Source organism: Haliotis rufescens, unplaced genomic scaffold (assembly GCF_023055435.1).
Source record: "Haliotis rufescens isolate VD_foot unplaced genomic scaffold, xgHalRufe1.0.p SCAF_2, whole genome shotgun sequence".
Lineage (NCBI taxonomy): Eukaryota > Metazoa > Mollusca > Gastropoda > Lepetellida > Haliotidae > Haliotis > Haliotis rufescens.
In genome coordinates, this window is record NW_025963890.1 from 73,823,894 (window position 1) to 73,838,640 (window position 14,747).

The 14,747-nt window shown below is 47.1% G+C and overlaps 2 protein-coding genes across 4 annotated transcripts in view; both read right to left on the reverse strand.

Moving 5' to 3' along the window:
- LOC124133236 (dedicator of cytokinesis protein 7-like) overlaps positions 1 to 14,747 on the reverse strand; it is an 81,668-nt gene that overhangs the window by 37,689 nt on the left and 29,232 nt on the right. For all 3 annotated transcript variants that reach the window (XM_048400532.1, XM_048400534.1, XM_048400533.1), the window contains exons 22-28: positions 13,947 to 14,120; positions 12,390 to 12,469; positions 11,816 to 11,911; positions 10,963 to 11,103; positions 10,148 to 10,261; positions 9,085 to 9,401; positions 7,447 to 7,756 (exon numbers count right to left, since the gene is read on the reverse strand). In XM_048400532.1, the coding sequence (XP_048256489.1) occupies positions 7,447 to 7,756; positions 9,085 to 9,401; positions 10,148 to 10,261; positions 10,963 to 11,103; positions 11,816 to 11,911; positions 12,390 to 12,469; positions 13,947 to 14,120 (1,232 nt within the window). The remainder of the gene's footprint in view (positions 1 to 7,446; positions 7,757 to 9,084; positions 9,402 to 10,147; positions 10,262 to 10,962; positions 11,104 to 11,815; positions 11,912 to 12,389; positions 12,470 to 13,946; positions 14,121 to 14,747) is intronic.
- On the reverse strand, positions 2,819 to 5,500 carry LOC125382140. Its single transcript, XM_048400535.1, has 2 exons — positions 4,265 to 5,500; positions 2,819 to 3,345 (listed from the first exon to the last, which is right to left on the reverse strand). The coding sequence occupies exon 1, from the start codon at positions 5,437 to 5,439 to the stop codon at positions 4,525 to 4,527; it is 915 nt and encodes a 304-aa protein (XP_048256492.1). The 5' UTR covers positions 5,440 to 5,500; the 3' UTR covers positions 2,819 to 3,345; positions 4,265 to 4,524.

The following is a 14,747-nucleotide window of genomic DNA, read 5'->3' on the forward strand; positions in this document are numbered from 1 at the left end:
CTTCCGACCAGCGGAAGTAAACACCAAGGCGGAAGCACTCGATGCGCATGCACCTAGCTAGGCGTTACCCTATAGGAATACCAAAGCACTGTCAAGCGCATACCGTAAGGCTCAATCGTCAATGCCAAAACCATTGGTGACTCCAAACGGCCCCACTGGATAGGTATTTCATCGCCGCAGCGGATGAGAACACTGTATCCGCGTGAGCTAAATCTTAGATCAGGTTAAACAGTCGAAAAGAGGGAAATTAATTTCCTTCAGACCGTATATCCCAGAGCAAGCCTACTTAAAGTATGCATTAGGCGCGTGACCTAATTCCAGTATTCGTAAGCATGTATCGCAAGGTTGGAATACACGACAGACAATTAAATGCATAATTGTCAAAATACAAATAAGGACAAAACACACAAAAAGCCGCCTCACCTGTGGTGTGAGTGCGCTGGTTTGCAGGACCCCCACTCCTGTACCCACGGCGTGGGAACATTGGAGACGACCCAGATTGACCACCGTGCAAGGACTGACGACTGCGGAGTTTGGAATTGCGCTGGACACACCCCCTAGATGACCGCTTGTGCCGCGATCAGCGGCCCAAGACGGTGCACCCCCTCCACGTCTTCATCAGAAACCTTTCTGAGGTAATGATTGGCAAAAACCGAGTCAGAACGCCAGTAACAACCTCGTAATATTCTGTGAACAGAGATATTCGAGTGTAGGGCAAATGTTGCCGCTAGCGCCCTGATCTCGTGCGGGTTTGACCCCGCTACCGGTAACCCCCGAGACCGGTACACCAGATTTATGACAGAACGAAGCCACAACGCAATCGAGTTGCGAGTTATGTCAACCGTGCGATTAGGGTTACACGATATGAACAGACGGTCACGCCCTTGTCTACGTTCATTCGAAGCCTTAAGATAATACTTAAGGGCCCTAACCGGACACAGCGCTCTGTCCTCAGTATCAGCAGGATGTAAGATTTCTTTGAGGGATCTTACAGTGAATTCTCTCTCCGTTTGCCCGACTCTCTGATTCTTGGCGACGAAGCCCATGAGCAGGCCCAGGCGGACCGCTCCTTCATCACCCCTATCGAATCGTACCTTGGCGACATCGAGTGCATGAATTTCGGATACACGTGCCGCCGTGGCAAAGGAGAGGAGAAATGCTGTTTTCCAAGTCACATGCCGGAACGAAGTACTATGCAAGGGTTCATACGGAGCTTCCGTAAGTGATTGCAACACTAGGGAAAGATCCCAGGCCGGTGCCCGAAGGCGGCCCTTCTTAAGATCGTGCTGTTTGAAACCCTTGATAATACCCCGTATCACCGGCTCTTTGGAGAGACTGGTACCCATAGCAACGTCCCGTACCGTAGCAACGGACGAGACATAGTTGGCAATGGAACCCCCGGAGAGTTTCCGGGTCTCTCGCAAGTGAGACATGAAACGAGCAATATCCTGCACAGATACCTTATCTGGCGAATGAATGTGATGTTTACAACACCACTTCGTGAAAATAACCCAACGTGCATTATACACCTTCTGGGTAGAATCACGATGCATACTTACGTATGCCCGAGACGCCCGGCAAGAAAAACCTTTACTCCTCAGACGCTCGGTGACAACATCCACGCGTGCAGATTGAACTGCCCTGCGTTTGGATGAAGCTGACGGGTGTGAGGGTGGATCAAGAGATCCGGTCTCACAGGCAGTGGGAGTGGCGACTGCGTGACCTGGGTCAGCAAGTCGGGGTACCACGATCTGTTCGGCCACATGGGCGCGATCAGTAACATTCGACAGCGAACTCCTCGAAGCCGGCTTAGAATGTGTGGTATCAACGCTGTCGGCGGGTAAGCATAAGCGTCCAAGCCCGTCCAGTCTAACGCGAGAGCATCGTGATCGATGGCCCTCGGGTCCGGGACTGGTGATACAAACAACGGGAGTTGATTGTTGAACCGTGTTGCGAACAGGTCGACCATCGGACGACCCAAACGTTCGCACAGCCACTGAAACACTACTGGGTTCAGCATCCACTCTGTGGGGCTCGGATCCTGAGGCCTCGATAGAGCATCGGCCAGTACGTTCCGCACACCTGGGATGTGACGGGCGCGTATCTGGCACGGGACACTGTCCACCAGAGCGTAAAACTCGAACGTGAGATCGAGTAGGGAGTGACTGTGGGTTCCCCCCAGTTTGTTCACATAGGACACTACCGTCGTGTTGTCGGTCGCAGGCATGAGCCGGGCGTCGACGAGACGATGCTTCCAGTGATTGACTGCGTTGATCACTGCCTTGAACTCGAGACAATTGATGTGAAGACCTAGTTCGTCTACGCACCACAGCCCCGAGCTCACCTCCCCCTCTAGATGGGCGCCCCAGCCCACTAGAGAGGCGTCTGTATACAGGTTCAACGTGGCCCGGTAGGGCCGCAAAGAGACTCCTGATAAGACATTGTAAGGGAGCGTCCACCACTCCAGATGCGGTCGGAGCCGATCCGGGAGGGCGACGGTCGCACTGTTCACCTCCGTTGCTAACAACTGGATTAAAAACCGTTGCAGCGGGCGGAGTTGGAGACGACCCCGTTCGGTGCAGTCCTGGGCTGATACAAGTAGCCCTAACAGCTGTTCCCAAAAGTGAACAGTCTGTTGCACCGCTAAGACTTTGGCAATCATCGCCTGAATTTTGTGCCACCGGTCTGGGGGGACAAAGAGGCGATGGGACACCGTGTTGAAGCGACCTCCGATGAACTGCAAGTTCTGAGAAGGGGTTAACTCGCTCTTGGGGAGATTGACAATCCACCCCAATTGCTCCAAGAGCCGACGTGCGAAAACGAGATGGCGTGACAGGGTGTCCGTCATTCGATTTGCTACTAGCGAGTCGTCAAGGTACGCGAAGTACCGGACACCCCTCCTGTGGAGGAACCCCACTATGGGGGTGGTTAACCGGGTGAAATGCCAGGGAGCGGATGAAAGACCGAATGGGAGTACAACCCACTCGTAGTGCCTGCTTTGAAAGACAAACCTGAGATACTTGTGATGATCCGAGTGAATCGGAACATGCAGATAAGCATCCTTCAGGTCGATCGAAGCTAGCCAGTCGGCCGGCATGATCAGTGCTTTCAGGTCCGTCAAGCTCAACATTCTGAACTTGGGCGGTTTGCGCAGGTAGAACTCGTTGAACGATTTCAAGTTGTGAATCATTCTGAGTTCGGCACTGTCCTTCTTGGGAACGAGAAATATCCTGGAGTAAAACCCCGGTGTTATTTCTGGTAGAGCTAACTCCCGAACTGCCCTCTTCTCCACCAACCTGCCGATGGCATCGGCGAGGAAGGGAAGATCGGTTTCAGAATAGAAACCTGCCGACGGGCCTCGATAGAGTGTCGGCCAGTACGTTCCGCACACCTGGGATGTGACAGGCGCGTACCTGGCACGGGACACTGTCCACCAGAGCGTAAAACTCAAACGCGAGATCGAGTAGCGAGTGACTGTGGGTTCCCCCCAGTTTGTTCACATAGGACACTACCGACGATGCTTCCAGTGATTGACTGCGTTTATCACTGCCTTGAACTCGAGGCAATTGATGTGAAGACCTTGTTCGTCTGTATACAGGTTCAACGTGGCGCGGAAGGGCCGCATAGAGACACCTGATAACCCAAAAGTGAACAGTCTGTTGCACCACTAAGACTTTGGCAATCATCGCCCGAATCTTGTGCCACCGGTCTGGGGGGACAAAGAGGCGATGGGTCACCGTGTCGAACCGACCTCCGATGAACTGCAAGTTCTGTGAGGGGGTTACCTCGCTTTTGGGGAGATTGATAATCCACCCCAATTGCTCCAAGAGCTGACGTGCAAAATCGAGATGGCGTGACAGGGCGTCCGTCATTCGATTGGCCACTAGTGGGAGTACAACCCACTCGTAGTGCCTGCTTTGAAAGACAAACCTGAGATACTTGTGATGATCCGAGTGAATCGGAACATGCAGATAAGCATCCTTCAGGTCGATCGAAGCTAGCCAGTCGGCCGGCATGATCAGTGCTTTCAGGTCCGTCAAGCTCAACATTCTGAACTTGGGCGGTTTGCGCAGGTAGAACTCGTTGAACGATTTCAAGTTGTGAATCATTCTGAGTTCGGCACTGTCCTTCTTGGGAACGAGAAATATCCTGGAGTAAAACCCCGGTGTTATTTCTGGTAGAGCTAACTCCCGAACTGCCCTCTTCTCCACCAACCTGCCGATGGCATCGGCGAGGAAGGGAAGATCGGTTTCAGAATAGAAACCTGCCGACGGGGCAACGGTGAGCGGCGGAATCGCTTTGAGATCGAGCCGATAGCCGTACCGAATCGTGTTGACCACCCACGGGTCGTCGAACACTTGTTCCCAATTCTCCCAGTAAGTCTGGAGTCTGGCTCCCACTGGGGAAAGAGAGGGGGGCCGGACGGGCTGCGGCAGGCGCAACTGTCCAGGGCCAAGTGACTCGGGTTCGCCTACGGGCCAACCGAAGTTGGCGCTGTCGGCATACGAACCCCTCCAATGAGAGTCACCTGGAGGGGCCCTTGCCGTCCTTAGACGACTTGGGCTTCCCCCAGTTCCCCTTCTTCCCGCGAAAGGGCTGCTGAGAACCCTTACCGGAGCCCTCAGAGCGGGGCTTCTTCCCGGAGGAAGAAGGACCCGACCCCTTAGGCCTGCCGGACGCAGCATCCTGGGGCGCGCTCCGCTTCGGAGCGGCACCCAGGCGCCTATGCAAGGACCCCACAAGATCCAGTGTGTGCCGAGAGGCCTCGGCAGACACAGCGGCCTGTTGTTCCTTCAGAACCCCAGGGATCTTGTTATTAAACAGGGTCCGAGCAGACCAAGGCTGCGAAAGGAGCACCTCCTGATTAGCAGCGTCCAACCCTGAAGCAACCAGATACGACTGGCGCCGAAGAAAATGGCACGTGCCGGAAACAAAGGCCGAAGCCCCGGCAACGTACTCCAGGGAAGCATTCAAACCGAGCAAGCAGTTGTAAATGCGCTGGTCTCGGTCCGTGGGAGAACCTTCGACCAGACTGGCCGCTGCAGCCAGGTATGTGTCTCCGTGAGACATTGCCAGCATGGAGTGTCGAGCGAGGGTGTCCAGCTGTTGCAAGGTACCTTGTGGTACCGTGGCAACCGGTGGGGCACGGACCCCCAAACGCTCAACATGGGCTTCCGCAGAAGGACCAGCCTCGGGAAAGGCAAGGTCATGTACTGGGAAAGACCCTTTTCTCCACGACGGGGGAGGTAACGGGAGACCCCGACCGGAGGCAGCCGTGAAGGCCTTCTCCAAAGAAGGCTTAATCCCGCGCAGCAAGGTTGATGCCGGGAAAGCCTTGTCGGACGTCTCGTTGTATACCTCGGAGGAACCCACGGAACCGTGGATTCCCCGCGGTATCGGCAGGGGCTTTGGCATGTCCTCGAAGAGGTCATACACCATGGCAACGCGGTCCTTAACCGATAGCGGAAGCAACGGTTCGGGGGAAGGACCGGTAACCACGGCAGCCCGCGTCCGGACCCGCGGCCACCGAAGAGGCCGGGGACGGAACAGCCAGCGGCCTATCTTGCGATAAGGCCGCCAGCTTGGAGTCCACAAGTTTCGACAATAATGCGGCGACGGAATCCCCAGACAGCCCGAGGGCCGCAAGGGGATCCGCCGCAGCCGAGGAGGTGGTACCCGCACGGGGACCCCGACCGGACGAACCGGCCACCACAGGGGTGGAGACGGACTGTACGTACAGCCGGTACCGCTCAAACTCCGCAGGCCCCAGACCTTCGCACAGGGTACACCGGGTGTCCCCGCAAGGAACCCTGCACCGCGGGCAACGATCGTGGGGATCCCGGGATGACAAAAACTTTCTGCACACCCCACAACTCCGAGGAGCAGGGGTAGAGGGGGTGGATACTGGGGACATATCCATGTCAGACATTGTTTGCTATAAACAAAGAACAAAACATGGTTACAACGCACGCACCACAAAGATTCACAAACGAGCATTTTCACAAGAAAATAAACGAGCAATGTGAACATATAACATACACATATAACTTTTATTAAAGAAATAAGTTATGTTAACCCCCAAAACATACAAGAACAGGGGAAACGTAAAACACAACGTGCATACGCGAACCCCGCAAGTATATGGAAAAAAGGGCGGGAAAAATTTTCCGTTTGGCGGGAAAATTATAACCAAGCGTAGCTACCGCAACGCCCCATAAAAGCACAGTTTATTAGAGAATAAACTATAATAAATATCACCAAATCTTCAAGGAACGCTTCAGCAGGAGAAAACACGTCTTGCTAAGCAGACGAAGGAGACAAGAGTGAAGGGTGTCACATGGCAGCTAGGTGGCTACGCACGTGCTGCATGAGGTAATTGAGATCTCTGTGGTAGATTTCGCTATAGCAGCAGTTGTGGGAGACAACAGCCTCGGTATAACAGTGGTAACGTATTACTTAATGTAATATACAGCATATTTAAAATATAACATAAATTTGAACATATTTTGGGGGATTGGTCATTAAGTATAGGCAGGTGTGTGTGTGTGTGGGGGGGGGTGGCTGTGGGGGTGTCATGGAAAACTGTTACATGAATCTGGGAGGAGAAAAAGTGTTACGTAAAATGGGGGTGGTGGGGTGGGGTTGCACCCACAAAATGTGATACTACAGTCACATAACCACTTTCACTGCTCCCCCAAACCTTATAATAAATGACCAGTTCTATATAATCCAGTCAGTGCAATGCACACCAGTCATTAACAGCATCAGTTATGATAAATCCGGCAGGTACAATGAGGCACTGTGAAATCCTGTTAGTGGGCTCTCACAACAAGTGTCTTGAAGTGACATGTAGGCTGGCTGATCTTGTCATGTGTTGGTGTGTGTGTTTGGGCGAACACTTCAGATCCTGTTCGGGAACAGTTCCTCATCATGTTTTTGACATGAAATATGTAATGCAGGATATGATAAAAATCATGATGTCACTCGGGGACACAGATTGCTGGGCTGTCCCTTCAATACGCCATGTGGCGTTGCATCCCTGAGGCATGACGGAAACCTAAGATCCTGTTCCGCTTTGCCCTGATCATGTTTCTAGGTTTGTAAGGACCATACCCTTACTCATGGGTTTCACCAAAGTGCCAACCTCTAAGACCTGCATCAGTGAGTGAGTGAGTATGGTTTTACGCCGCTTTTAGCAATATTCCAGCAATATCACGGCGGGAGACACAAGAAATGGGCTTCACACATTGTACCCATGTCGGGAATCGAACCCGGGTCTTCAGCGTGACGAGCGAACGCCTTAACCACTGGGCTACCCGACCGCCCCAAGACCTGCATCAAGCTCACATGCCGTGATACAACTGAGTTACTGTTCGCAGTGGCGCAAAACCAAACTCTCCCACAAGGTCATTCAAGTCACTTGAGACACCTGTGCACTGATCTCACCTTTGTTGAAGGTTCATTGGGGTCATAGGGTGCCTCTCCACTGGCACAGAAGGACGCACCAGCAATAGCAAGGGCCAGCTTCTTGCTGATCTTGTCCCCCTCCTCATCGAAGTTGCTGGACTCTCTGTTACGACCTTCTGTGTTGGGGTCGTACATCTGGGGCAGTGCCCCCATCACAATACCGACCAGTGGCAGGTACATGGCTGCAAGGCGACCTTTCACCTCAGGGTTGGTGTAGCGGACATCCAGATCGTGATTATACAGCAAGTTGCGGACAACATTGACGGCCCTCTGGTGGATGGATGGGTTACTGCAACAGAAACATTACTCTTGTATATGCTCTTTCAAACAATAAGGAAGTTCATGTTATAATGCTCTTTCAAACAACAAGGAAGATCATGTTATAATGCTCTTTCAAACAACAAGGAAGCTCATGTTAAAATGCTCTTTCAAACAACAAGGAAGCTCATGTTATAATGTTCTTTCAAACAATAAGGAAGTCAATGTTATATTGCTCAATCAGCAAACTACAGCAGTCTTTGCATCATTTCTTTATTACCTTGATTCTGAAATTTGACTTTAATAAACATAACAAAAACGTCCCAGTAAACATATATCACTTAGATTTTTTCCCTTTTGGGTTAAGATCCCACTGCACTAAAAAAACAACAGGACATGGCCGTTTACGTTCATTTCAAGATACAGCTTTCCAAATGCTGCTCTTATTGCTTTGCTCACTCATGATGTGAATTTAGCTTTAGTGCTGATTGGATGATTAAAAAGCTAACGCAAGCCCTGGTTGAGGATTTTTCAGATGTTCACACAGAGAGGTATCACATTGGAGCACCTATAAGCCTGTAAATCATCCTGTCTGGTCCTGACAGCAGAGATGCCAACCACAATTGAAGCTTTGGAAGAATCAGTGGGGTGAAAACAAGAGTACTCTCCTGTGAGAGAGAGTAATGTTAACACTACCATCAGTTACCTTCCATTCTGATCCCGCGACGATTGATTGATAAATGACTTGAGTGTGTTTTAACATAACAAACAATCAGAGACCTTGTATCACTGAGCAATATATATTTAAACACTATGTCACATGTGCATTGAAAGCAAGGCTCTTACAGGTCAACATAGTCTTACTGTAACCTAATTCATGTCAGCAGTGCATTAACAATTCACTACCCATGATATTTTATGCATGTAACTCATTTGTAAAGAAAATGACAAAAAAACATTGTTTTGATTTTAGATTCAACATGGTAACTATTATGCCAAAACAGTAATGGTTGGCCTCTCTGCAACACATTGATAGCATGAGCAATGAACAACATCAATTATCTATATCCTAGTTAGCTCTATAGACAGTAAGGGCTGCTGATCCGCCCAGGGGACGTGTATAGTGATGTTCCTGCTAATCCATGCATCAAAGAAATAACATCACCCAAAACAAAACTTTCATTTCAAAGTAAGAAATAACTAACTGATGGATGCAAATTGTAATTTTCATCAAATTTCAAAATATTTTCCAAACACCTTGCCTACAAATCTTGTACAAGAGAATTTAATGTTAATAACAACATTAATGGGATTAACTGACATAGTTCTGAAACATGCAGACCAATTTGTACAACTCACAATGTGTCAAAGGCTGCGGAGAGGTCAGACAACACCAGGCCCACAAGGAAATGCTGTTGTCGGAACTCGGGCGTCAACTCGAGGTACACGCCCTTGTCTGTGAGTGTGCTAGTGGATGTGTTGGAAGCGAAGGAGTGGTGGGAGATAGCACTGCCAGAGCTGGGGGTGGGGCTGGAAGTCCCTGATGGGGTGAGGGGGGTGGCAAAGGGCAGGTTGAGGGGGAAGTAGTGTTCGTGGGAGCAGATGATGCGGATGAAGTCGAGGCGGAGCAGGATGAGGCTGGTGGAGTCCGACAGCTGGGACATTTTGCCTGCAATCTGGAAACAAGTAGGCGGAATACTGAACAGGTTATAGTCTTTGAATATTAGAGTTGACTTACACAACTCAGCAATATTCCACCTATAGGAGGGTGTCCTGTAAATTATTGTGTCTGAACAAGATAATTCCGTGATTGATATCATGAACAACAACCCATTCATCGGGTGTGATGACAACACAATCAACCACGCCACTGATCCTGTCCACCCTTTTCATTAGGCCGTCTCTTACAACATGCAAAGTTTGCCAGGATCAAAGACAACCTGGAATCTCCACTTTTACAACACAAAGATACAAGTGCCAGTGGATGTGTTCAGCACACACTCATCATACTTAGTCACCTGACACAGCAAAATAGTTTTGACACCTAATGTGACACCAAATGTGACACCTCAGTCTGTGACTGGTCAGGATTGTGTCGCACGTTTCAATGCTGGTCGCAACAAAACTTCAGTGACAACAATATGTTTTGACAGACACCTTTTCACACCTTTAAAACAGAAAAATAACAAACCAAATTTGAAAAAGTTGCAAACCTTACTGTTTACGAATGTCCATTAAAAACTCCTAAATGATATAGGAAGTTAAAGAGGTTCCTAGGTCCTTGAAACTTTCTGCGATAGCTTTTGAATCTAAGGACTTTCAAAATCTACAGTTTTTCAGGTGCTGACTAGGATCCCTGCAACTGTGAACATGCAACACAATGTCCCCTGATTGTGCTGCTTGTGTTGTGCTGTGTACTCACCGTGCGACAGTATGTGTGGATGTACGTGAAGATGGTGCCACGGTCCATCAGACACATCAGGTCATGCAGGAAGAACGCCAGGCTGGTGTTGAGGCTCTTGATCAGGGGAGGGTCCTTCAACATACATCATAACAAATGCAGGAAATAAAACAAGTCATGTGAAAGAGGAACTTAAATTTTTACTAAACACTCAGTTATTTTTATTTTATAGCACATGATTGGGTTCAGCACAGCGTTCAACAGTATTTCGGTTATATAATAGCTAGTCAGCTTGAAGTTTTGTTTAACACAGCAATATTCCAGCTATATGACAGCGAGTCTCGAGTCTGGACCAGACAATCCAGTGATTGAAAACATGAGCATCGATCCACACAAATGGGATATGATGACATGCATCAACCAAGTCTGCGAGCCTGACCACCCGATCCCGTTAGTTGCCTCTTACGGCAAGCATAGTCATAGTGAACTGTGACAAGGTAATATATACCTACTGTCATGCGGTGGTGTTCAAACAGTTTGCACCCTTACTCAAATTCTGAGATAACTTAGTTTCCTAAGTATGCTTAGTCACTACTTACTACATAGTACTTGGACAAAAGAAAGAGTGAGGATAGCGAAAAATATAGTGATGATGAAAGCTTTTGTTTGATTTGGTTACATATCATTTCAGTTTTCTAAACTTAACTCAAACAGCGAAATGACCCCAACCAATTAATCTTCATGAACGTTGATCATGATTTTACAACCAATTCCTCACAAAATGTCTATCAAGTAACAAGTTCTAAACATACACTCGATCATAGTGTAAGGCTTACCCGGATATATCTCTCTACGATGTCTCTGATGAGTGTGTTCACGAGGGAAGAGATGTCGTCCAGGAAGTGGTCTGGGAAGCGCATCTGTCGTGGAGCAGTGAGTCGATCAGCCTGACCGAGGTGCTCAGCCATACTCTTCACCTGGCAAAGCATTCAGAACAATCTTCTACATACTGTGATGTAGTGCATTACCATACAATCAGGGAAGACAAGGTAACCTTTCACTATTCTACCATGGGTAGAGGAAGGTGAAAGGTACTGCCCGTCATCTAAGAGACAATAGATAGAGTGACATGCGTTGTCACGGGAACCACACTCCTTGGTAAGCATGGTAAGAGCATGGCAGCAGAGTTATTTCAATGATACACACGTCACTGTGGCCATGCTCGAGTGTGGTCTGCAGGTTCAGTAATAGATACATTTAATATGCTTTACTGGCTACAGATATAATCAATGTTCAATAACCTTCTACAATGCCAATGCCATTTAAATTACCCTATTGGCTTACATTGCACCATCAACAGGAGCCAAGGAAAAACTTAAATACTTTGAAACATGCTTGTTTGTTGTGTAACGCCACACTCAGTAATATTCCAGCTCTATGACTGTATGACAGCATCTGTAAAGAATCAAGTCTGGACCAGACAATCTAATGACTGACACTATGAGCATCAATCCACGCAGTTGGGATATGATCACATTCATCAACCAAGTCAGCGAGCCTGAAAACCGATCCCGTTAGTCACCTCTTACGACAAGCATAGTCGCCTCTCACAAAAAGCATGGGTTGCTGAAGACCTATTCTACCCTGGCTCTTCATGGGTTATGATTCTCAGTACACATGAAAACTTACAATAAGCTCAAAGAAGAACCAGGAATTGGCGAGCGCCGTCTCCCTCATCGATCCACTTGACACGACCCACTGCAAGGCTAGCTCTTCATGGACCAGCTGTCAACACAACACAGGAGTGAGTGAGTGAGTGTGAGTGAGTGAGTGAGTGAGTGAGTGAGTGAGTGAGTGAGTGAGTGAGTGAGTGAGTGAGTGAGTGAGTGAGTGAGTGAGTGAGTGAGTGAGTGAGTGAGTGAGTGAGTGAGTGAGTTACACCTATACCTTCCTTGGTGTGTCGGCCCCAGCACCTCCATTTAAACAAATCACAAGGAGGTCAAGTGGGCTATGCCATGCATCGCCCAGTACCTCCGACGATGGCTAATTTAACAGTCAACAGGAATACATAGAGAAAAGCCTCCTATGAGAGAATAATTAACAGTTAAACCTCACAACCAATAAACACATTAATTTAGCATCCTTAAATAATTTGACAAACATCAAAATACATCGAGATGTAAGTCTTTCTTGATCACCACAATGTATGGAAATGGGTAAGAGATTCTACACACGGTTCTGCTAAGATTCAGACAATACATACTTTCTTCCCTCTCATCTTGGAGAATCCCTGGGTCCCAATGTCATCCATCTTGACACTGCCTCCACGCTCAAACCGCCCAGCTAGACAAACATGGAGAATACATATTGACCATTGTTCACAACTTGACTATCAAATGTGGTATGTCTCAGCATCACAAACAACTAGGATCTAAGACCATCCAGAACATATGAAGACGTCAATATTCTTTCACTATGGTCATATGGAGGCTTCAATATTTCTTCACTCTGATTATGTGAAAGCTTCAATGTTCCATCACTCTGATCATATGAAAGCTTCAATTTTCAATCACTCTGATCATATGAAAGCTTCAATATTCCATCTCTGATCATAAGAAAGCTTCAATATTCAATCACTCTGATTATGTGAAAGCTTAAATGTTCAATCACTCTGATCATATGAAAGCTTCAATGTTCAATCACTCTGATCATATGAAAGCTTCAATGTTCAATCACTCTGATTATGTGAAAGCTTCAATGTTCAATCACTCTGATCATATGAAAGCTTCAATGTTTAATCACTCTGATCATATGAAAGCTTCAATGTTCAATCACTCTAATCATATGAAAGCTTCAATATTCCATCACTCTGATCATATGAAAGCTTCAATGTTCGATCACTCTGATCATATGAAAGCTTCAATGTTCAATCACTCTGATCATATGAAAGCTTCAATATTCAATCACTCTGATCATATGAAAGCTTCAATATTCCATCACTCTGATCATATGAAAGCTTCAATGTTCAATCACCCTGATCATATGAAAGCTTCAATGTTCAATCACTCTGATTATGTGAAAGCTTCAATGTTCAATCACTCTGATCATATGAAAGCTTCAATATTCCATCACTCTGATCATATGAAAGCTTCAATGTTCAATCACTCTGTTCATATGAAGGCTTCAATACGTCTTCACTATGATCATATGAAGGCTTCAATGTTCAATCACTCTGATCATATGAAAGCTTCAATATTCCATCACTCTGATCATATGAAAGCTTCACTGTTCAATCACTCTGTTCATATGAAGGCTTCAATACGTCTTCACTATGATCATATGAAAGCTTCAATGTTCAATCACTCTGATCATATGAAGGCTTCAATGTTCAATCACTCTGATCATATGAAAGCTTCAATGTTCAATCACTCTGATCATATGAAAGCTTCAATGTTCAATCACTCTGATCATATGAAGGCTTCAATGTTCAAACACTCTGATCATATGAAAGCTTCAATGTTCAATCACTCTGATCATATGAAGGCTTCAATGTTCAAACACTCTGATCATATGAAAGCTTCAATGTTCAAGCACTCTGATCATATGAAAGCTTCAATGTTTAATCACTCTGAACATATGAAAGCTTCAATACTTCTTCACTCTGATCATGTGAAGGCTTGAATATTTCTTCACGCTAACAAGTGATCTGGAAACTGAACGGATTCATTTTAGGCCTCCAAAGAGCTAAACACGTTTAACACTTTGTATGCCAAACTTATACTATGTTTTCCTAAAAATAACACCATAATAAACAACTTACCATTGAAACTAAACACCTCAGCATCGGGTGACGTTGGGGTCTGTCCAGCCAGGTCTGGGTTACTGGTGCTTCTCATGTAGGACTGTTTAGTGATTGGGAGGGACGACGGCCGCCCCAGGGTGTTGTAGCCCCCCTGGGAGTGCATGGTGGGGCTGCCTAGCCCCTGGGGAGAGTCTGCAAACAAGGAGGAAGTGAGTAGGCTGGTATACTCTAAGAATTTCGTCAACTCATGTGGGCAGGCGAAATCCAACTTCCTTCAGCAACCATCATGTATTGGAAGACATTGAAGACTACCCATACTTTATAGAGATTTAAATGTTGCTGAGATATTTGCCTGGGGTCCATTCCACTGAGCGATCATAGTGTTAAGGTGGCTGAGCTACTGATCAGCTGCGTATTTGCGTAAAATACCCACCAAAATATTCAAAACCCAATTACTTTTAATTAACTTGCGTACAGAAACGCATGTATTAAATGAAACCTCAAATGTTTACTCATTTTTGGAAAAACCCAACAGAGTGATCAATAGGTAAGTGAAAAAATATTGGTTGCCCAAAGAAAAATGTAATAATCCAATTAAAATAGAAACCTACAAGTAAAAACTCAATTGCTCAAAAAGTTATCTGGAGCTCTGGGTGATCATAACACCCACACTCTAACATAGACATACGACTGGCGTCGCTCTATGATCACTTTCTGGAGCAGGGCCCTGAATGTAGGATTATCAAACCTGTTAGCGTGGAACAAGCAAACAGGAAATATACAGAACTTAGCGTTATAGCATGATCACACATAAAGCAT